A 21,713-nucleotide genomic window follows, 5' to 3' on the forward strand; every position below is an offset into this window, starting at 1 on the left:
TGCTACAGCATTTTTTTTTATTTCCTTTTAATTCTACAAATAGTAATAATGGTAAGGGTATGAAACAGAAAAATGTAATATTTGAATTTGGCGCCAATTGTCCATGGAGTAAGTCGATATGCATACAAATCCGGCATAATACTGTTAAATGTAAATAATGAACAAATAATATAAAACGCTTCTGGTTTAAATTTGAAGTACCGATACCATAAAACATATATAGAAACTATGAGTACAAAAATTTACCAATAATATGTATGTAAAGTATATATATGTATATAAAACTAGGACTTTTGTTTCTTTACGCGTCCATTTTTGACAGCGTTTTTCTTGTTTTTCGACTGTGTTTTAACCTTGAGCTTCTTTTTCTTGTCATAGGCGCTAAATTCGACCGTATCCGAATCGTCCTCGCCACCATATTTCTCCAACAAACGATCCATCAGAGAATTATAGTTGCCCTCGCGTTGATTGCGACGCGCCAAAATCATTTGCTCCAAACTGCCACCAGATTCTTGAGCCGCTTCGGCATCCTTCTGTTGACGACGCTCCCGCCGCTCCTTGATTATTTTTGCCTCCTCCGATTCTCTTGCATATTTACGATGTCGTTTATTACGCTTTGCGGCCGGTTCCTCAGTGAATATTTTATACTCGGGCACATCCTCGCTAGCAATGAGTCCAGCAACGACTTCTTTGATGCGTGGCTCATCTTCCACGCCCATAAACGGCACATGATTCATCATATAGTTAATGCAACCTTTGCCGCCCAAATAGGCCATCTTAATATCACGCAATTCCATGTCGGAGCCAATATATTCGCGCTCAAAGTTTGTGATATCTTGTTCGGTAATTGGCTTGAAGATCTTCTCCCACAGCTCCATCCAGTTGGACAGTTTGCCCTCGTCATCGTCGTCGATGATACCCTGTTCGTCGTACAGGCCCCGCTTTTGTGGGTCAGTCAGCACTTGATAAATCTTCGAGAGCACTTTAAATTTTTCGGTGGATTCTTCTTTTTGCGCCTCAGGAACTCGATCGGGATGCACTAGCAGCGATATCTTGTGATAGGCCTTCTTGATGTCCTTCTCGGCGGCATCCTTGGCTATGCCCAGCAGCTTGTAAACATCACGCGTATCAAAGTACTTTTCACACAAATCCAAAGTAGACATGATTCCAATAGTTCTTCTAAATATTAATTTAGCTGCGGCTTTTTTGTGCTACTGCTGACAGCAATTAAAGTGCTGGAAAGTGCTCAATTGAAATGCCAGTGCTAAAAAGGCGGCAAAATTATCTGTCAGAGGGCTGCCATTTGGTGTGTTGTTTGAAATACCTAATTCACTTTTGTGGTATTTTTTGGTGTGTTATTACTTGTTAAGTTGGCTGCGATTGGGCCGACTTCCTTTTCCGTGTTAGCTGTGAAAGAAAAAACATGCCGGTGGGTGCAAAATTTATCAAAAATATGCATTTTATTGCGGAAAATTTGCGCAAACAAACGCTAAAACTGTGTAGAAGTGTGCGCGCTGCAGTGTGGCATATGCAGCCCAAGCATTTACTGTGATCAAATGCACAATATGGCTTAAAAACGACGCGTCTGTGAAATGCTTGCTCTTCCACACACGCAGTCATATGCGAGTGTGTCTGTGTTGTGTGTGTGCGTTCGTGGGCAAAGCAAAAGCATGCTAAAAAGCTGAAAGCGCGTAGCACCAAAGATATTACTGATGGTTGTGAAATTAATATTGAAATGAATACAATGCTGTGAACTGTGCGAAACTCATAACCTACAATTGTATGGCATTTGTTTTGGCAACAAGAATAATAATTTTTAAAATCTCTTGCAGCTAGCAAAAGATTTATTGCACCCTCTGCCCGCTGAGGAGAAACGCAAGCACAAGCTGAAGCGCTTGGTGCAGCACCCCAACTCCTACTTCATGGATGTCAAGTGCCCAGGATGCTACAGAATCACAACCGTGTTCAGTCACGCTCAGGGCGTTGTGGTTTGCGCTGGTTGCGCCACCATTCTGTGCCAGCCAACTGGAGGACGCGCTAAGCTCACAGAAGGTAAGTGCTGTTGCTTAATGCCTCGCCTGCACTTTTTTGTATTCATTCATTCATGTATTCTATGTCTTTCGCAGGCTGCTCGTTCCGCAGGAAGCCACAGTAATTTGGGATGCGTCTTGATGAACCACAAATTATTAATTTTTTAATAAACACTCTAAAAACGTAAAGAAACTACAAAAAAAAAACAATTGAGCCGTTTTCATTCAATTCATGCCAATCTTATAGACGATGCCGTCGATGTTTTATGCAAATGGAGAAGGATTCGCCAACAACAACAGCACACAGTCTAAAGTCTCTTGTAGAACATTTCGGCAGCGGCAGCAGCAGCAGCAACAATTTAATATATTATTAATAAGTAGTTTTAAACTGCATTAAATGATTGATGAGTTAAACTGGCTGTAAAATAGAGAGAAAAAGCGTCCTTTTAATATATGATTCTTGCGTGTGTAAAAAAGCTGAAGCTTCTGAAGAACATTAAAAAATTAACGATGTTGTGGTTAGCAATGTGAATTTACGTGTTGCTTTGTCTCTTTTCAGTCAAGAATAGTAAATGCTTCTTAAACATTTGGCTAATCAGCTCTATTCTGCGAAGTATTGTTTTTTTTTAATGCATAACGCTAATTAGAAAACATTATGAGCAGCCAAGATTGACGTGATAAGCTGGTTTAAATTTAAATCAGCTTGCCGCCAAAAGCAAACGCTGGAGACAATAACAGTGCCAAAATGAGTAAAAATATCGGCTTAACAGAGTTGTGTGATAAGTATATCGCAATAACATATGGAGATTATCGATTTAACAGCTGTTATTTGTGTTCGCTGGTTGCATCCCCGCGCGTGTTCATTGTATTTGCAAATGCTGCCGCATTGGGTATTTTTGGCAACTCAAAATATATAAATTTACTAAGTATTTTTTCGTGTTTTTAATTTAAAGTCGTACTTGAAAGTTCCCACATATTCTATATTGACATTGAAAGTAACGCCTCGTGCTGTCAGCGTGCTGTCGTGTATCGTGCATAGACAATTCGCACGACCATCTCTATGCTGTTAACACAGCACTCTTATAAGAAACAGTTAACAGAGTTGTTTTCAGTAATCATTTTCTATTTCGTGCGTGACGGTCGCGAGACTGTGCCGCTGCTCTGTGGTTTGTGTGTTTTAAATAAAATAAATCATATGTGTGCATATATTTGAGAATTTTAAAACGCAAGAAACTTAATTGACGCAGAGTGGCATAAGATTGGGCGCGACGTAATTAAATGCAATAACAACAACAACAGCATCAAAATTCAACGCGTCGCGCAACAGAAGCGAAACAACACAAAAGAGAAATAGTACAAAGAAATTTGTCTTCCTGCTTTTGGCCGCCGCCGCCGCCGAAGAAGAGTGCGCAAAAAAAAGAAAAAATGCAACAAAATACGGAAGCAGAGCAATAAAAACGCAGTAATAACGCAAAACTGACGATAATTGTGCAATTATTAAAACAATTGTATATTTATTTTTGGTCGCAAGTTCTTTTGTGAACAACAAAAAAATTCGATAACCAAACATAACAAATATTAATAATAACAACAACAACAACACATTTACAGCAGGCAGTGAAAATTCTCTATTGAAGCAACGGCAGAAAATTTACAAAAAAAAGAAGAAAACAACTTTTTTTGGCTGTTGCTTTTCCAAAAAAAAATAAGTTTCTAGGGGGAGCGTTGAAATTTATAATTTATGCAAAACTGTGTGCGAAGACAGCAAACCACAACAACAACAATAATAAGAACAACAACACACTCAGAAAATGGATCACAAATTCATCGTTTTTAATGCTGCACGCGATAACAACCTGCCACAATTGAAGGTAAGTTAGAAGAGATGCTGTTTCTGCTGCCACAAATTGCTGGCAAAAAAACACAACAGCAAAATCACAGAACTGCTCTCAGCTCAGCTGCTGTTGTTGTTGTCCCAGCCTTGTGACTAATCAATAAAATTCTACACACACATACAAGTACACAACGCTCTGAGAGCAAGCGTGCGCGCGCGAGAGAGAGTGAGAAAGAGAAGCTAAAATAGTGTGGTTTGCTCGGCAACAGCGCCAAAACAATAACAAAATACAAGCATTTGGATATATGAATGTGTGTGTATGTTTTTTGTTTGTGGGCGTAGAAACGAAGCTCCCAAGCGATTGTGGCACGCTTTTTGCATAATAAAGTTCTTAAGCTGCGACTACTTTGGCTTGACATTGGCACATTGCAAATTTGCAATTGCGCTGTTGCATTTGGCTTCATGTGCGAGAATTTGCAACTAATTTTAGAAGTGCATATGTTTGTGCAATGTGCGCAATGTAAATAATTTACTAGCCTTTGAAATATTTATTTACCAATATTTCAAAGCTAGACAAACAAATTTTCTGTCGTCCATCGATAGTAATGAAGAAGTATGTCATAACAATTAAATATTAATTAGAATATTGCATTACAAAATACTTCCTTTTTGAATATCGTCAATCGATATTTGTGTATTGCCAAAATAATGATCGATCTAGATTCTAGAGTATTTAAATACCAAAAATACTCTTAGCTTGCGAATATCGAAGCGTCCTTGAGTTATCGAGTTGTTGTGCAATTTGTGTGTATTTTGATTTTGTGTGATAAATGTTTTTAGCTTTGATTCATTTTCCCTGCTTTCCATTATCTTATCTCTTATATCAGTTGGAGACAGCGAAAAGACACACAACACCAACAACAACACGAACAAAACACCAGCAAGTTTCCGCTGGCTTCATATAATAATATGAGTGAAGCAAAGTATTTTTAGCAAGCTTATTTATTATTTTTGTTGTACACTTATTATGTTGATTCGTATTTGGGCCACGTTGTTGTGTGTGGCGTTTGACTGCTTTTGTTAACATGTTAATAGCAGTCAAAATTAACGGCTGAAATCACGTCTCGCTTGATTTTTGTTTAAATGCTTCCGCCATTGTCAAGTGCGTCAACTTGACTTGCGTTGTTGTTCAACACTGTCCCAATTGAACCCCCTTTGGGCAGCGTTGTTGTTGTCAGTTATCCTTGAGTGCGTTCAATCAACCAGAGCAAAAGGCTCGACCCGGCACCGGTTTTTCAAAAATAAAAAAGACATTTTTAGACTTCCTGAACTTTTGGTTGGGCTCGGCCCTGGAAATATGTCATTTATGGAGTCTCGGAGACTGTTGTTGGGGGGAACTTAATAAATGCGCCCCAAAAATAGCCAAGTGTATGAGGCGTTGTTCTGTTCTGTGTGTTCTCTGTATAATTTTGTATTCTTTAAGCGAGCATTTTGTTATTTTGCAAGGTGTTGGCTGCAACTTCTGCTCCATATTGAGGCAACAGCTCTCAGCACCGAAGCCAAACCGCCGTGCAACATGTTCTACGAGCAACTCGCACATCAAACTGGTTTTTCTCGCTGCGAGTCTCTTTTTTTGGTTTTTTTTTTGTTGTTTCTAGTTCGCTGGCAATGTTGTTGCTGTTCTTGTGGTGGCTGCCTTTTAGACGTTGTTTATGTTTGTTCCAAAAATAAAAGCCAAAACACCTACCACACTTATGCGTCTCGATGTAACCTCCACTCTACTTATGTACTGCGATGTCCAAGTGCCACTTTACACCAAGTACACAACTTGGTACATATATACAAATGTATATATAAATAAAGATATATACATTATTTATGTCTCTCTGTACGATCTACGTGATCTGGGCTTGTTTGCTTGATTGATGACGTTTGGTGAAGACGTAAATACGATTTCAGAAATTTTGTAAGAGATCATTGGACAAAGGGAAACACACAGAAGAGGAAACAAGTCTGGCATGATAATGATGTGTGTGAGATAAAAAAAGTAGTATGTACATGGGAATATGGGAACCAGTTCAAAAGAACTAACAGAATTATCAGCTGTCGTGTAAATGGAGAAGTTGCTTGCTTAGGCATATGTGTAGTAGAGATAAGCAAATGCCATAAAAGAACTGTATCCGTTGGGAAGCAACAAGATAGCGACACATTTGGGTCAAATTAACTTCAAAAAGGGAGCATTATCTGACACTTTGAAATTACAAAAAGGTTTACTTGAAAATATATATTAAAGAATGTTCTTATTTTAAACTTATATATAATGCCAAAGAAACGAGATTATGTCTTAGAAAAATAACACATTAAAAGTATTTGTTTAGGACGAACCAGATAAGAAACTTTACGGATAAAATATGGAAATAATTAACTTTAAATGTGGAGTAAGAATAAAAAGGGGGGCAAAAGAGATTTATAACTGAAATGTGTTGAAATACGTTGATAATATATTGCCGAAAAAAAAAATATATAAGACTGATAACGTAAACAGTTTTTGCTTTGAATATTCATAAGTTATCAGAAAGAACATTTTTAGGGGCTCGTGAAGCGATCCTCTATAAGGTCAGCGACTTGATATTATCATTCGATTCACCCAGAAAAAAAACTAAGGTCAGCGACTGCTTAAAGACTTTGCTATTATTCGAACACCCGTAAATTTGAAATTCGTCTGCGCTGTTTTTGAGGTCAGTTTTAAGCGATTGATGCTCTGTTGGGGGTTATCATACGGTAATTGTGGGAATTACACTCTGAAGAGATCCGAGTCTGCGTTGCTTAATTAGCTGCAGCCAAAAGCTTCGTTTATTTAATCAAGCCAGCCAAGTAAAGAAACGCAGCAAATATTTCGTTTCGAATGTTGAAAAACATTTGCAAGGCATTAAAATTAATTAGATTTTTTTTTGTCTTTCGTTTAACAGCTGTTTTGAGGTTGAGGTTGATTCTTTGCCTTTTCAGTTTCTTTAGTTTCAACGCGAATTGCTTGTGTCTATGTATTTGGTAATGCTGTTGTTGTTGTAACCTCAAAACGCGAATTTGAATTCGAGTGCTTGGCTTGGGGCCAGCGAGACAAAGACGCAGAGAATAAGAGAGAGAGGGAATGTGAGAGGAGTGCAGAAGAGTGGAGAGAAGAGAGAGAGAGACGCAGCTCGAGTTTTATTTGCACCATCGTCCATTGGACCTGCTTCTTTTTCCACTTGTTTGCCATTTAACTGCTTCTTGATTATTAGTTTACACTCGTGTGAGTGTGTGTGCGTGTGTATGTGTGTGTGTAAGTGTGTGAATGAGTGTGTGTGCTGGTTGCTGTAAGGTCAGAGCCGATCTCTTGCTTGGCGTCTGGTTTACTTTGACTTCAATTCAGTTGGCAACGCAACAGCAACAGCTGCGAGTACTCACTCACTTTCCGAGTGTATTCATATGCGAACACAAAAGTATTCACACGAGGAGGAAGACGCATTAGCAACATCAAACGCAACAACAGCAATTAACAACATCAACAACAACAAACAAACAACAAAACAATCAACATCTTCAGAGAGTGCGTGCTGTGTGCGATATCAGCGTTCATTGGCTTTATCTTTTGAGCATTATTGATATGCCCTTGCCTTTAAAGTCTATGCCCGATTTATCTTGATCTTTGTGACGCATAACTAGAGCAGATAATTTTTGAAAGCATTAAAAAACAGATATTACTACAACTGTAGAATATTACTACATTTCATAAAAACTTTTTGAAATTTTAAATTGGGTTTTTCTAATATTAAACTATTCTTAATATTTCGGAAACTTATTTATTTTCTAAATTTTTAAAAGCATTAAAAACATTTATTCCTGCAAACTGTAGAATATAAATTTGTTTCATACAAATTTTCTGATAATTTGAAATTGTAATATATAATATAACTATTCCTAATATTTTGGGAAACTTAAATGTATATTACCTTTATATTTATTTTCCATTTTTACAACTATACGCAAATATTTATTACTCATTTTATGGTATACCTAATTTAAAGACTTTTAAATTTAGTGTATGACTATTCTATTATTATTTCCATAAGACCATTTAATTATATATAATTTTTGTGGCCAATATAAAGTAAACTAGCTATTGATATTTCCTGTTAAGTTCTCGAGAAAATAAAAGTTTTCTCCATATGAAGAGCGAGTATATCATTTTTAGATTATATATATTTAACTTTATATATATATATATATGTATATTAGAAATATAGCAATTTTCTTGCTAAAAAACGTATATATTCTACCTTAAAGCATTGTCATTATGAATTGTCATCTATAGGTAATCGTTTTGTATGCATATATATTATATCTTTATCCATATATGCGTTCTATTATTCTGTGGTTAATTAGCACGCAAAGTTGCTACATCATTCCCGCATATACAATATATATATATTTGTATGCTCGAATGCCCCAGAAAACAAATTCTTATCTCCAATTTTGCAATAAATTACAATGTAAATCAACAGTCATAATTAAAATGCCATCAAAACATGACCCAAAAAGAATATTGCATTGAAAAATAAAAGGAAATTTTATAATCTATTTAAAGAAATAATTCCTTTGCCTTAAAAGAGTGCTCAAGTTTCGTTGTTTGCTAAGTTTGAAAATTTGTTTGTTAAATTTTCCGCATGGTTTTGTTTTGATGCGATAAAAGCGCGTGGCAAACGATGAGAGAGAGAGAGAGAGATTTATTTGTTTAATTCAAATGAAATCAAAGGCAGAGAGCGCGATGTAGGCAGAGATAAAGAAAAGGCTGAGAGAGGGAGAGAGAGAGAGAGAGAGAATCGCACACTGCACGAAATTAGTGGAGACCTTCTGTGGAGCGTGTAATTCGTTGCCATCGACGCATAAATGTTTTAATAAACACTTGCATTTACCCCGGTAGCCAATGCCAAAAATAATTTCAAAGTAAAACCAGTTTTTTTTCTTATTTTAAATGGCCACACTTAAGAAATAATAACTGCTGTTTAATAGTTTAATGGTTAGTAGGAAGTAACTGCAGCTAGTCAAACATTCAATTTTAAAGGTTGTTAACTTAAGCTAAGTATAAAATGTGTAATAAATATTTACAAGGATAATTTGTGTGAAGTTGTGGGGAAGAATACACAATAAATATTTAGTGTAAAAGTGCAGCAAATAATGCTAAAGAATATTTATTAAATATTTGTGGAGTAACTTTTTTTCTGTGAATATGAAAACAATAATATTTAGTATTGTTTATGTTGACAGGGTGGCGTTAAAGTCAATAAACAAGTTACTTGTTTAAGGCTACAATGAGTAAATACAGTATTACAAAAAGGTCATTTGCCACAGAGCGAGAGATCATAAACAAGGGTTTGCATTTATTTCGCGCAGTGTATTTTATCGCACATCGTAACTATTTACGATGCCGTTTCTCGATGCCAATGCCTTCTCAGATGCGATTTATTCCAATCTATTCGTAGTCTGTATCTGTATCTCAGCTTGGATTGTTTGTCTTATTCCGCGATCGAAGTCGACGTCGACGTCGTCTTGACTTTGAAGTTCGTCGCACGATTAACTAAAGCAACAATGGCCACATAACAATGTGAATGCCTTCTTGCTGATACGCCCAAGCATTATAATATCAGTGCTTCTGCCTCTCTCTCTATCTCTATCTCTCTGTCTCTCTCACTCTCTGTGTCTAGGCATAATCGTCGACCGATGTATATACATAGATATCTATTATCTCTGTTGATGTTTGTTGCCTGTTGATATTTACCAGCGAAAATATGAGATCTGTTTTGTTTTTCTGGCTTATCATCTCATTTTTCTTTTTCCCCCTGATAAAACACGAGCATAGTTGAGAGAGATTCAGTTTCAGTAGCTGCAAATAATAATAACAAATAAATTTTATATGCAGTCGATAGATACGATAAAAATGCATTTCATTTGCATACGAGCGCATGCCACACACTCTTTATATACAGCGCAAACAAAACAATAGAAAAATTAAAAAAACAATGCGCATCGACGATTTTTTTTTAAACGATTCGTCTTCATTTGCATATATTGTTTTATATGGTATGAAGGACCCCATAATGTTGATTTCTTTATTGCTACAATCATTATAAAAATAATGTATGTATTTTGGCTTTATTTGTCACTGTTGTTGGTGGGTGTTTATCGATACTTATCGGTAATGGAAAAAATTTAAAACGTTGCACACAGAACTCTATAAAGTTTTGTAATTATGAAGCTGTTGTTTTTAAGGTGTATATTAAAAAAAGTGTGCTATAACCAAAAATATTAGGTTCCTTTGAAGTTAATACTGGGTAAAAGCTGTGTTTATCGATAGTAATTGATAGTAATATCTATCGTTAAGCTATAAAATTTTGTAATTATGTAGCTATTGTGTATATTAAAAAAGAGAGTTATAACCATAAATATAAGTTTCCTACGAGGTGAAAGCGGGTTTTATCGATAGTAATCGATAGTAACATCTATCGTTAAGCTATTAAGTTTTGTAATCATTATGCTGTTGTTTTAAAGGTGTTTATTAAAAATGTGTGCTATAACCATACTAGGTACTCTACTTATCGATAGTAATCGATAGTAATATCTATCGTTAAGCTGTAAAGTTTTGTAATTATGAAGCTGTTGTTTTAAAGGTGTATATTAAAAATGTGTGCTATAACCCTACTAGGTGAAAGCTCTGCTTATCGGTAGTAATCGATAGTATTATCTATCGTTAAGCTATAAAGATTTGTAATTATGAAGCTGTTGTTTCAAAGGTGTAAAAAAACAGTGCTATAACCATAAAGAATAGGTCCTTTAAGGTCGCTATTAGTTGACATCATGTTTATCGATATTAATCGATAGTTACAACTATCGTTTATGCTATGATACATTTTATCAAAGATATCGAACAAGAGTTATCTTTAGTGGTTATGATGTTCATTATTCTGTTTTGTTCTTGTATTTATTTCTTAAATTAATGAAGTGATTTTTTTCTATTAAGCTCACTATAAATATTTATAGTAAAAAAATCGATCGCTTCATCGATCAATTGGTATATTTTGTAGAGATGTTTTCCAAAGATTTTCGAAAATTCATTTTTTTTTATGACGTTTACTTTTAGCTATCTATAGGGTAGCACATCGTCTATCATATTTGAAACCTTTGAAAACATTTGTTTTGTAGAGCCCATTAAAATCGTCAATATTTTCTATAGAAATGTGTTTTTTATGAGCGCACAAATTTTCCATAGTTTTTCGAAAATTGAACAAGTTTTTCCACAGCGCGCAAAAGCGCATCAAATTCGCCCTTGACCTCGACCCTGCATCGTGTGAACTCTCGATACCAAAACACCAACACCAACACAAAGACAATACATTATACTTGTTTTGGATCTCTGATTGTGTTGGGTACGGCGGTCAACTTGGACTCCAACTCGAACTGGTTGCTTGGTAGGTTGGTAGGTTGCTTGGTTGGTGGTATATCTATCATATCATATCGTATTCGTATTCGTATTCGTATCGTATATTCGGAGACGGTGTCTTGTTGAACCCGTTAAAAGCACCGTTGACCTCAACACGAGTGCTGTGCGCTGCCTTTTCTGTAGTTGTATTTTAATTTATTTTTATTATTTCATTGGTATTGTTGTTGCTCTCTGTTTTTTACACCCTTGAGCGACTGCGCAGTCGCGCCAGTTTAGCTAACAAATAAGCCAAATAATTGAGCGACGTGGCTGATTTGAATGTTGTACAACACAGTGAGTGAGGAGGGGGGAGAAGGGGCTTTAAGCTATCGGTTGAACGCACCTATTCAGAGTCGAAAGAGAGAGAGAGAGAGAAAGAGAGACGGAGCGAAGTGATTCGTAGTCGCAAGATGTCTAATACTGCATATCGACATTGAACTCGTTCAATGTCAAAATTATAATAAATTATGCGTGCACGGCAGCAACATTAACAACCACAGCAGCAGCAACAGCAATAGCAACAACTCAAGCAACAACAATGGAAAGTTGTTTGTTGTTTATTACACGGAAACAACATTTTTAATCGCCTTTAAACTGCTGGCGATTTTGCAGTTGATTCGTAATAGATTTTCGCTGTTTTTATTGTTGTTGTTGTTGCGACAGTTTCATAGCGGTAAAATGGCAAGGTAAATGCAACACCCCTCCTTCCCCCCTTCAACTCTCCGTCTCCTCCTCGTCCAGCTTTTCAGTTTCCCCATTTCGTTTCGCTGATGGAGAACAAATGTCAAGTGATGAAAATTTTCACCTTGTTGGAATTATGTTTTCTGCTTCTTGTATTGTTTGTTTACACACTCACACACACACGTTGTTAGCAATAACAAAAGAAAATACAACAAATTAAAAACAAATTACATACGTGTGTATTATTGTTTCTCTCAATTTTCGGGAAGTGAAATTTCGAATGTGTTTTTCGGTGAAATGAACATGCAAACAACCAAATGCTGTTGAGATCGCCACACGCAATTATATTCTCTTGTTTCTCTTCCTCCCTCCCTTCCTCATTCCTCCCCCCATTATTTGTATTTACATATATTTCTCTTTCAACAGAAATTGAGTCACACTCTCGGTCCGGGGGATCTTGGGAACTTTTTTGCAGTTAGTCAGCTAACCAAACAGTTTCAATGTTCTTATTTAGACTAGCAATAATTTAACGTAGCTTGATTCATTCTTAGATTGCATTTGTGTTGAGCAACTTTTCGGAATACTCAAGTGTTTGGCTCGCCTTTGACTTTGTGTCGTTCAAATGTTTATTGAGATCTTTGCACTCGCAATTCGATTGCCTTTCCAATTCTTCTTAGAAATGTTAAGCTATTTTTTAAGCAATACGTTTTGAGTTTTGAGTTATTAGTTGTCATCTAGTTATCTTGGCTATTAATTTAAGTAGTAAAGAATTTTCAACTCATAATTTATCTTTTATTGCTATGTGTATATTTTTATGAAATGAATTGGCTTGTATGATATGGAACACTATTTAATTTTTATGTCTCTTAAAGTACTAAAAATATTTTACTATATTCTTTCATATGTTTATTATTGTGTTATATGTAATTTATTTTTGTTGATTTTTTTTCTTTTATGTATTTTATTTATTTTGTTTTTATATATTTCGTTATATTGTTTTTTTGTTTTATATTGGTTTTTTATATTGTTTGTTTGTTTTATATTGGTTTTTTATATTGTTTTTTTGTTTTATATTGATTTTTTATATTATTTTATTTTGTATATTTTTGTTAAATTAGATTTTTTTTTTAAATATTATATTTTTTATTTGTATTTTATTTAGTCTGTTATTTTAATATATTTGATATATATTTTTTTTTATATTTTATCTTATTATTTTTTTATATGTATATTTGTTTTTTAATTTAAATTTTTGAAAAATGGTATATATTTTTAATTTGTTCTTTTCATGTATTTAATTTTTTTTATGATTTATTTTATTTTTTTACGATTTATTTTTTTATGATTTATTATATTTTTTTTATGATTTATTTTTTTTTTATGATTTATTTTTTTTTTATGATTTATTTTATTTTTTTTATTTTATTTTTTTTATTTTATTATTTTTATTTTATTTTATTTATATTATTTTTAAAATACATTCTAAATTTCCAAAAAATTATATCATTTATTTAGTTTGTTCTTTTGATATATTCGTTTTTTTTTTTTTTAATTAATTTTCTGTATTTAATTTTTTAATTTAAGATTTTACACAAATTTTTATTAAATTCTATGCACATATGTCTCTATTAAAAATATGTATTATTTTTTAATATTTCTGAAATTTTATTATCATTATTTCACTAAAATTTGTAATAGTATTCTAATGTTTGGAATTTTCCCAAGAGCCATGCATATTTAAGTTCTTCTTAAAGCCAACTTGTGCAAGTCATTATGTGTATCTATTAACTTTTGACATTGGCGCACTTGCTGCTGGCCATTGAATTATGCTGTAGCACTTGCCGGCTGCCACTTGCTACTTGCTGCCTGCCACTTGCCACCGCTTGCCACTTGCCACCGCTTGCCACTGGGCCAAATGAGGCACAATGTGCCGGGGTCATATAAATTATCGCATAACGCACGCAACTGCTACCTGTGTTAGCAGCAGCAGCTGCTACAAAAGCCAAAGCCAAAGCCAAAGCTAAAGCCGCCGAGTACATTCGACGATTCTAAAATGATGATTTTGTGGCCTCTTTTGCCCACCTGCCCACGCCCACTTTTCACGTGCCAGTTCGTTTGTGTGTCGCATAACCCGCCCCCTTCAATAGTTCAAATTGGCTTTAGACATTACGTCGAGTGTTGCCCCCAGAAAGACATATGAAGAGCGAAGAAGAGAAAAAGGGGGCTGGGCAAGGTTAAATCGTGGCTTTGGGGCACTCGATGATGATGATGATGATGATGACGTTGATGACTCATACGCAGTGTTGGCCAGCGGCAAGCTTAATCTTAATTGAGTATGCAACCGGGAAACCGGCTTCAATGCGGAAAAGCAAACAGCAGCTGGCCTGAGATGTGCTCTGAGGTCTCTTCTCCGCGTCATCATCAAATTGTCATATATACAAACACACATATCACATACATATGTATCGCGAGGTTGCGGATGAAAGCGAAAAGTTCAGTAGCCCATGCTTGTAAATATTTGATGATCCATTTGGATTTCTCTCCCGGATTGCAGAGATATTTTCTTGAATTTTGAAATGCGTAGAATGTAAATATAAACATATATAAATATATAAATGTATACAACATTTATATTATTATATTATTGTCGTCCGTTGCTGTTGTTTCAGCAATTTTTATCTTTTTGCTAAATGCTGCCAAAAATTTGCATGTCACGCGCACAAGCTGCGAAAGAGACAACAGACGTCTAAGGTAGACACAGAAAAAGAGAGAGAGAGCGAGGTGTGGGGAGATGTGAGAAATCTGCCAAGAAAGAATTCTGCCATTGTGTGACGCAGAATAATATCGAAAGAAAGAATTGTCTTTCAACACATCTGCAGCAAACGGCAAGCAGGAAGCATTTTTATTCTTATACTCTTCGAGTAGAAGAGAAGACAAAGATAATGGGAAAGAGATAGATAGATAGAGATCTCCCTCTCTCTCTCTCTCTCGCTGTTGGAGGAGTCGTCGAACCAAAAAGCTGTTTTGAGTAAAAATCACACAAAATGCCGCACGGCATTCACAAGGTCTTTCGATTGAATGCTCCCCCAGCAGCGGTCTCTGTTGTTTTTTCGGGTTCTTTTTTTTCATTCGACTTATTTATTTGTTTTGTTGGTTGTTCTTTGTTGTGTATATTTCTGGTTCTAAGCAGCCAAGTCAGTGGCGTCGATAGCCCCCAAAACAGTGGGGGGCATGTGACGTTTTCATGACGAATGTTCTAATTGAGTTTGATAAGTTGCCTTGCTACGATCGACAAAAAAAAAAACACTCAAAGACAAAAAGAAAAAAAAAACATACAAAAACCACAACACAAAAATGCGTAACGTTTGGTTAACTTGTCTCTCTGGCCAAGGTTCTTTCCTAATCATTTTGTTTCCTATCGATACGAAGAATTATGTGCTGTTTGGTGCTGTTTAGAAGTCGTGTGGGATTTTTCAATGAAGGAAATGAAAACAACCTCTCGAAACCCCACAACAACGACTGTGGGCTGTGTGTAAGCGTGTGTTCTCTATTACTCGAGAAGAGAACAAGTTATTTCACTTTTGATTTGCATGTAACGAGCTAAGAATATTGCTTAATGGCTTACAACAAGTTTAGCGAGAACACGAACAACACACTGTAATCGATATTTAATAAATTAGTAAATAGCTTAGCTCAAATCTATTTCTAATTCATAATTTGGGTTCTTAGTTCACCAATTAAATTCATAGTTTGTTTTTCACACAACAATATATTGATGCTCTTATCCAATATCTTAACGAATGAATGTTCTTAGAAAACCAATCTACATTTTATATAATTTTCGATCTTTTGATGCGCTTGTTTAATGCTGTTTGTGTTTTAGCTCGACTGCTTTTAGTATCAAGTATACTCAACTATGAATCCGCTTATTTATATATACATAAATTTCTATCAATTAGCTTGACCTTTAGATCTGTGCATCCGATTAAAAACCTACCAGGTGTGAGGCAGCGGGTGTGTTGTATCGATTTGCATAGTCTGGCAATCTTATTCAATATGCCATTACCTATAATTACTACAACGATAACTTCATGCATAAATCTAATATACACTACAACAAACATGAGACACGTGCAAACGTCTAGCACGCACCCCAAACCCATAAAGTAGTTGCTCCCTCCGTCTAGGCAGTTTCTCTCCTCAGCTCCCTCGTTCGTCTCGCTGCGAGAGCGTGGCTAATAGCATAATTAACATACAGTGAAAACGAAATATGATGTCAAACATCAATGAATTTTAATATCAAATTCGCATGAGCAAAAAAAAACAAATTTAAACAAGTCATGCTCCAGTTGGGGAAGTGCAGTATCAATCAGATACTCTGTAGGGAGAAGGGAAAATTACTTATCTAATAATTTTACTATCGATATCGATAGTAAGAACATATTTAATAATTTAACTATCGATAGTTATAACCAACGCACAATTTACTATTACTATCGATAGTTATTATACATTTAACAGAATAGTAAAGTTATTACCATCTAACTATCGATGGTATATTACTATCAATAACCATAGTAACGTCAAAATGTCAGCGTACAATTACTATAGATACTTATGCATACCAATGCTATGAAAACTTTTCGTTCTATCGATTGTATTTTAAAGTAGACTGCACAACTCATCGTGACCATTCTCTACCTTTAGACGCGGTATTAAATATGAATTAAATTGCCTTAAAAAGGCTTTAAAACACCAAATTCTCATAGCAACAGCTACAATAACCCAAAAATTAATCTCCGCACTAGCGACTGAGGCTCTCTTTTTTTGATTACGCTCAACTAATTGCGATTGCTCCGCCGTTTCATTATTGTTCTCTCGATTTTGTCACACGCCAACTTTTTATTATCTATCTATCGATCGCTTTTGACTCTCTGGGTAAATTTTAATTAGCACTTTTCGTTTTTTTTCTCGTTTTTTTTTTTGTTTCTTCTTTGTGCGGTTGTCGAATGTAGATAATGTATTTTTTATTTGTTAAATATATAATATGTATATTTCACTTTTTGTTATTTATCGAATTTGTTTTTAATTGGATTTGTTATTGCCACATGATGTGACTAACAACATTGCCATGCACAACAAATAAACGTTGAAGTGCATTCGATAAGCGTTGCACTGATAAGCTAGTATTACGTCTAGACTTTCGACTCGTTGTTAACGTTTTTGCGGCGTTCAACAAGTGAGCTCTCAAAGCAGTATTAATTAATAAATTCATTGCAAAAGGTAAAAGGTGAATAACATGTTGATTTAGCGAGAATTCGTAGAGAAAGGAAGGCGACATAAATTTTTTCAAATTGTTATACAGAGAAAGTCATGAAATTTTAATATTTATCTAAGAGGAATATATTAAATGCGCGTCAGAGAATATGTTAAATGAAAAATTTGAATATATTCCTATTCGGATTAAATTGATTGTTTGATAGATGATTTGAATGGAGTTAATTCACTTATTTAATAATATTACTATCGATGACTAAATGATAGCTTACTAATACTATCGATACTTTTGTGTCCTATCGATAGTATTTTAAACTCTATCTTCCATTCTTTACCTTTAGCGAGGTATTCAAAAAAGATTAAATTATATTTATTAAATATATTTTACCTAATTTTATTTAATGAAGTCAAATTTCTCTATTTTTAAAAGTATACACTATATTTATAACCCTTCATTATTATTTTTCAGGCCGCGCTGTATAACAAAAGTGCCCCAGAGATGGCGACACTCATATCCTCAAAGGTGAATGGAGCCACACCGCTGGTGATCGCTTGCCGCAATGGACACTACGATATTGTGGAATATTTATTGACAAAGTGCCGTGCGAATGTGGAACAGGTTGGCTCAATAAGCTTCGACGGCGAACCCATTGAGGATGCGCCCCCCGCTGTGGTGTGCCGCAGCCGCTGGACATCTGGGCATTGTGAAGATGCTCGTGCGTCGCTCCGCCAATGTGAATAGCACAACGCGCACGAACTCGACACCGCTGCGTGCCGCCTGCTTCGATGGCCACTATGAGATAGTCAAGTATTTGGTGCATCATGGCGCGGGTGAGTAAAACATTGCAGATCAACTGATGAAGTTTACTAATCTATTCTCTTCTCTTGTGCACAGACTTTGAGGTGGCCAATCGACATGGACACACCTGCCTAATGATTGCCTGCTACAAGGGACACTATCGAATTGCCCAATATCTGCTCTCGTTGAATGCCGACGTCAATCGGTGCAGCATCAAGGGTAACACAGCGTTGCACGATTCCGCGGAATCGGGTTCGCTGCAAATATTACAATTGCTGTTGAAACATGGCGCCACCATGGATGTGGACTATTACGGCATGACGCCGCTGTTGGCAGCAAGTGTCACGGGACATATGCCCATCGTGGAGCATCTGATAACGTTGCCGTGCGTGAGTCGAGTGGCTCGAATCGATGCCCTCGAGCTGCTGGGCGCAACATATGTGGATAAGAAACGTGATATGGCCGTGGCATTGACGCTGTGGCGACGTGCGCTCGAGGAGCGTGCACAGACACCGAGAATCTATAAGAAACTGCAGGAGCCGGTGCCGGCCTATGAGCTGGTCACCGAGGTGACAACCATTGAGGAGTTGGAAGAGCTAGTACTCGATCCGGATGAGATGCGCATGCAGGCGCTTGTCATCAGACAGCGCATTTTAGGACCGACGCATCCGGATACCAGCTACTACATTCGTTTCCGGTAAGTATCGATTTGATATACATAATATGAAGTACAATTACTATCTCATATCTGGTTTTTAGGGGTGCCCATTATGCTGACGCTGGCCGTTTTGATCGCTGCATCGAGCTCTGGTCATATGCCTTGACTATGCAACAGAAAATATTGCAGCCACTTAGCCCCATGACACAATCCTCATTGCTCTCGTTTGCCGAGCTCTTCAGTTTCATGCTGGTCGAGGCGGGTCGCCTGCTGCCGCGTGGCCGCATTGTGCCACCCATTGAGGCGGACGGCATGCTGACCATCTTTCACAAGGCCGTGCTGGAGGTGGAGCGCGGTCAGGCCTTTACGCTGCAACATCAGCAGCTGGAGTCCATGTCCAATGCCGGCAGTAAACCGCTTATGCAATCACCCTCATCCTCATCGAACTCCTCCAGCTCTAGCTCCAGCTCCTCCGCATCATCATCGTCATCATCATCATCGTCGTCGTCGACAACGCTGTTGTCGGTGCATCAGCATGATTGCAATCACGATCCCAATGCGTTGAGTCGCACATTGGTTAGTGCTTTGCATATTGGCTGCCTGCTCAGTTCGCTGCTCGACTCCGAGTCCTTCTGTCCGGATATGCGGCGTCAAGTGATGGACGCACTGTTTCGTCTCAATCGTCTTAAGGTGCACGTACGCTCCGGCCGCACAGCTCTGCACTATGCCTGCTATCGTGAGGGCACATTGGTTGGTCGCTATCCTTCATGTCAGTTCCCATCGGCATCGCTGGCCAAGGCGCTGCTCGAGGTGGGCGCCGATCCCAATGAGGTGGATGATGCGGGTAATACACCGCTGCATCTGGCTGCCACTTTGGAGCCCTATGTGGAGCCTTTGGCGCACACGCTGCTCGAAGGTGGAGCGCATCTGGTAAGGGTTTGAATTGAAGTAAACGATAATAGATCGTCGACTAATCAATTGAACTTTTTGTAGGATACGAAAAACGATGCTGGCGAAACGTTCGAATCGCTGTTGGCGCCGACGCTGCTGCACAAAATCATTGATCCCATGAAGTACACATCGCTGGCTTGTCTGGCGGCGCGCACCATCAAAAAGCATGGCATTAAATATGAGGAGACTGTGCCGGCGGCACTCTATGAGTTCATTGAGTTGCACTAAGCGTGTGTGCTGTTTGCTGCCTTCTGAGAATCGATGCGAGCGATGCGAGCGCTAGATAAAGATAGAGATGAGGACGGAGGACAGAGGACATAGAGAAAGGGATCAGATCAGACGACAAGACAGACAGGAAACAGTTTGTGTGTGTATTGACTCTCTCCCGCCACGCCACGCCACGCCGCGCCTCTCTCACTCACAAACACTCAATGACACTCACTGAAAACTCACTCAGAAAACGAAACGACAACACACTCACCCGCCCGCCATCGAAGCCATGGATAGCCACGTGGAATAGACATAATAATAATAATATAATACCTACTATACAACTACAATTATAAACTACAACTACTATTACTTATAAACAACATTAACAACAACAAAATATGTAGGAGCTAGAGCTAGAGCAGCTGATGGAAGATGGAAGATGAGAGGAGAGCGTTACTAAGGACTAGGAACTGATTTGTGATGTTTGCAAGCGAAGTGCCCAATCCTGGTGCAGTCCAATTTTGGCATTTTTTTGTTGGGCGTTATCAGGATTGATATCTGAAGATCTGACCGATCGATCAACACAATCATGATGGATCGATCAAGGTCCCTCGACGGTGTCAATGCAATCGACAACGACGAAACTCTACTAAGAACAAAAAAGAAAACAACAACATTTAACGACGACGACAACAACAACAAGATGAACGACAACAACAATTTGAATAATGCTGTTAACTATTTTGCTTGCAAAATGTGTTTTATTGTGTTCTTGCTACTCTTTTTGTTTTTGTATGTATAAATTATGACTTTAATATTATGTATACGCCATGTATGGCGCTTGTCGGTCAGCTGAAAAACAATTGCGTACGCCTTCTTTTTTAAGGGGCGCCTGCATTAAAGTCCTCATTAGCTGCACCGACCACGCCCCACGCGGCCCCTTGTTATGCGTATTTTAGTGTGTACTACAAACAAAACAAATACAAAAACAAACATAATGAAAACCAAGAAAAACCCCTCCTAACTGATCCGTTTTGCCAGAGCAATAAAAAGCGCGAACAGAGTTTGGAATAAAAACGACATTTTAAAATATATAAAAAAACTATTCTTGATTTATCTTGATTCATTTACTATCCTCACATTCTCCTACTATTAGAATTTAAGCCACACACAAATCACACATAAGAATAGAGTATGTTTCAAAATATATATCAAATAGATATAGTAAATGTAAATTCTCGAGTTTTTGGCATTTCACAAAAGTAAATGGAGAAATAATTTGTTGTGTGTGTGTGCTCATCAAGTTGAGGCAATTGACATATTAATATGATTGGTAATATGGTAAGTATGTGTCTATAAAAGTAGCCCATCGTTAAAATATGAAGAAGTCAAGTTATTTATTTATAATTGGATCTTATTTTGTTATCTTGAGTTCTTACGATTATAGCGAAATTGCTTCTTAACTGAGATTTTTATTAACTATTAAAAACAATAGTATATATACATTGGAATAAAAATAAGAATAAATAAGTGAAAATATATTAAACGCTTAGTTACCATATTTTTATGACTGCCTCATTTTTTAGCCACCACTGTAGTAACATTACGTATACGCATTTCGCCAACTATGTTTGAAGGACTGTACAGTGTACACATTTCTGCCATGCACTGTTGTAATGTATTGAAATACATTGTTATGCTTATGTAAATGATTTGTTCACTCTACAATGTTGTAATCGTTTAATATATGGGACAGG

At 36.8% G+C, this 21,713-nt stretch overlaps 3 protein-coding genes across 4 annotated transcripts; 2 read left to right on the top strand and 1 right to left on the bottom strand.

Moving 5' to 3' along the window:
• Positions 1-60: 60 nt before the first annotated feature.
• Positions 61-1,259, bottom strand: LOC132787881 (J domain-containing protein CG6693). Its single transcript, XM_060795219.1, has one exon. The coding sequence runs from the start codon at positions 1,161-1,163 to the stop codon at positions 285-287; it is 879 nt and encodes a 292-aa protein (XP_060651202.1). The 5' UTR covers positions 1,164-1,259; the 3' UTR covers positions 61-284.
• Positions 1,260-1,311: 52 nt separating this feature from the next.
• On the top strand, positions 1,312-2,562 carry LOC132787882 (small ribosomal subunit protein eS27). 2 transcript variants are annotated; one of them, XR_009632589.1, is made up of 4 exons: positions 1,312-1,429; positions 1,833-2,052; positions 2,127-2,214; positions 2,278-2,562. XR_009632589.1 is itself a non-coding variant. In XM_060795220.1 (3 exons), exons 1-3 carry the CDS (start codon positions 1,424-1,426, stop codon positions 2,153-2,155), a joined length of 255 nt encoding a protein of 84 aa, XP_060651203.1. In that variant the 5' UTR covers positions 1,312-1,423; the 3' UTR covers positions 2,156-2,562. The 2 variants fall into 2 exon arrangements, 1 of the variants encoding a protein (XP_060651203.1); XM_060795220.1 differs by having other exon boundaries at positions 2,127-2,562.
• Positions 2,563-3,146: 584 nt separating this feature from the next.
• On the top strand, positions 3,147-21,091 carry LOC132787877 (protein fem-1 homolog CG6966). The gene is given in 7 exon segments (XM_060795216.1): positions 3,147-3,492; positions 3,642-3,901; positions 17,805-17,996; positions 17,998-18,166; positions 18,231-18,831; positions 18,894-19,722; positions 19,786-21,091. Coding segments are annotated over 6 exon segments (2,037 nt in total). The 5' UTR covers positions 3,147-3,492; positions 3,642-3,841; the 3' UTR covers positions 19,972-21,091.
• The last annotated feature ends 622 nt before the right edge of the window (positions 21,092-21,713 follow it).

This window comes from Drosophila nasuta, chromosome 2R, assembly GCF_023558535.2.
Source record: "Drosophila nasuta strain 15112-1781.00 chromosome 2R, ASM2355853v1, whole genome shotgun sequence".
NCBI lineage: Eukaryota > Metazoa > Arthropoda > Insecta > Diptera > Drosophilidae > Drosophila > Drosophila nasuta.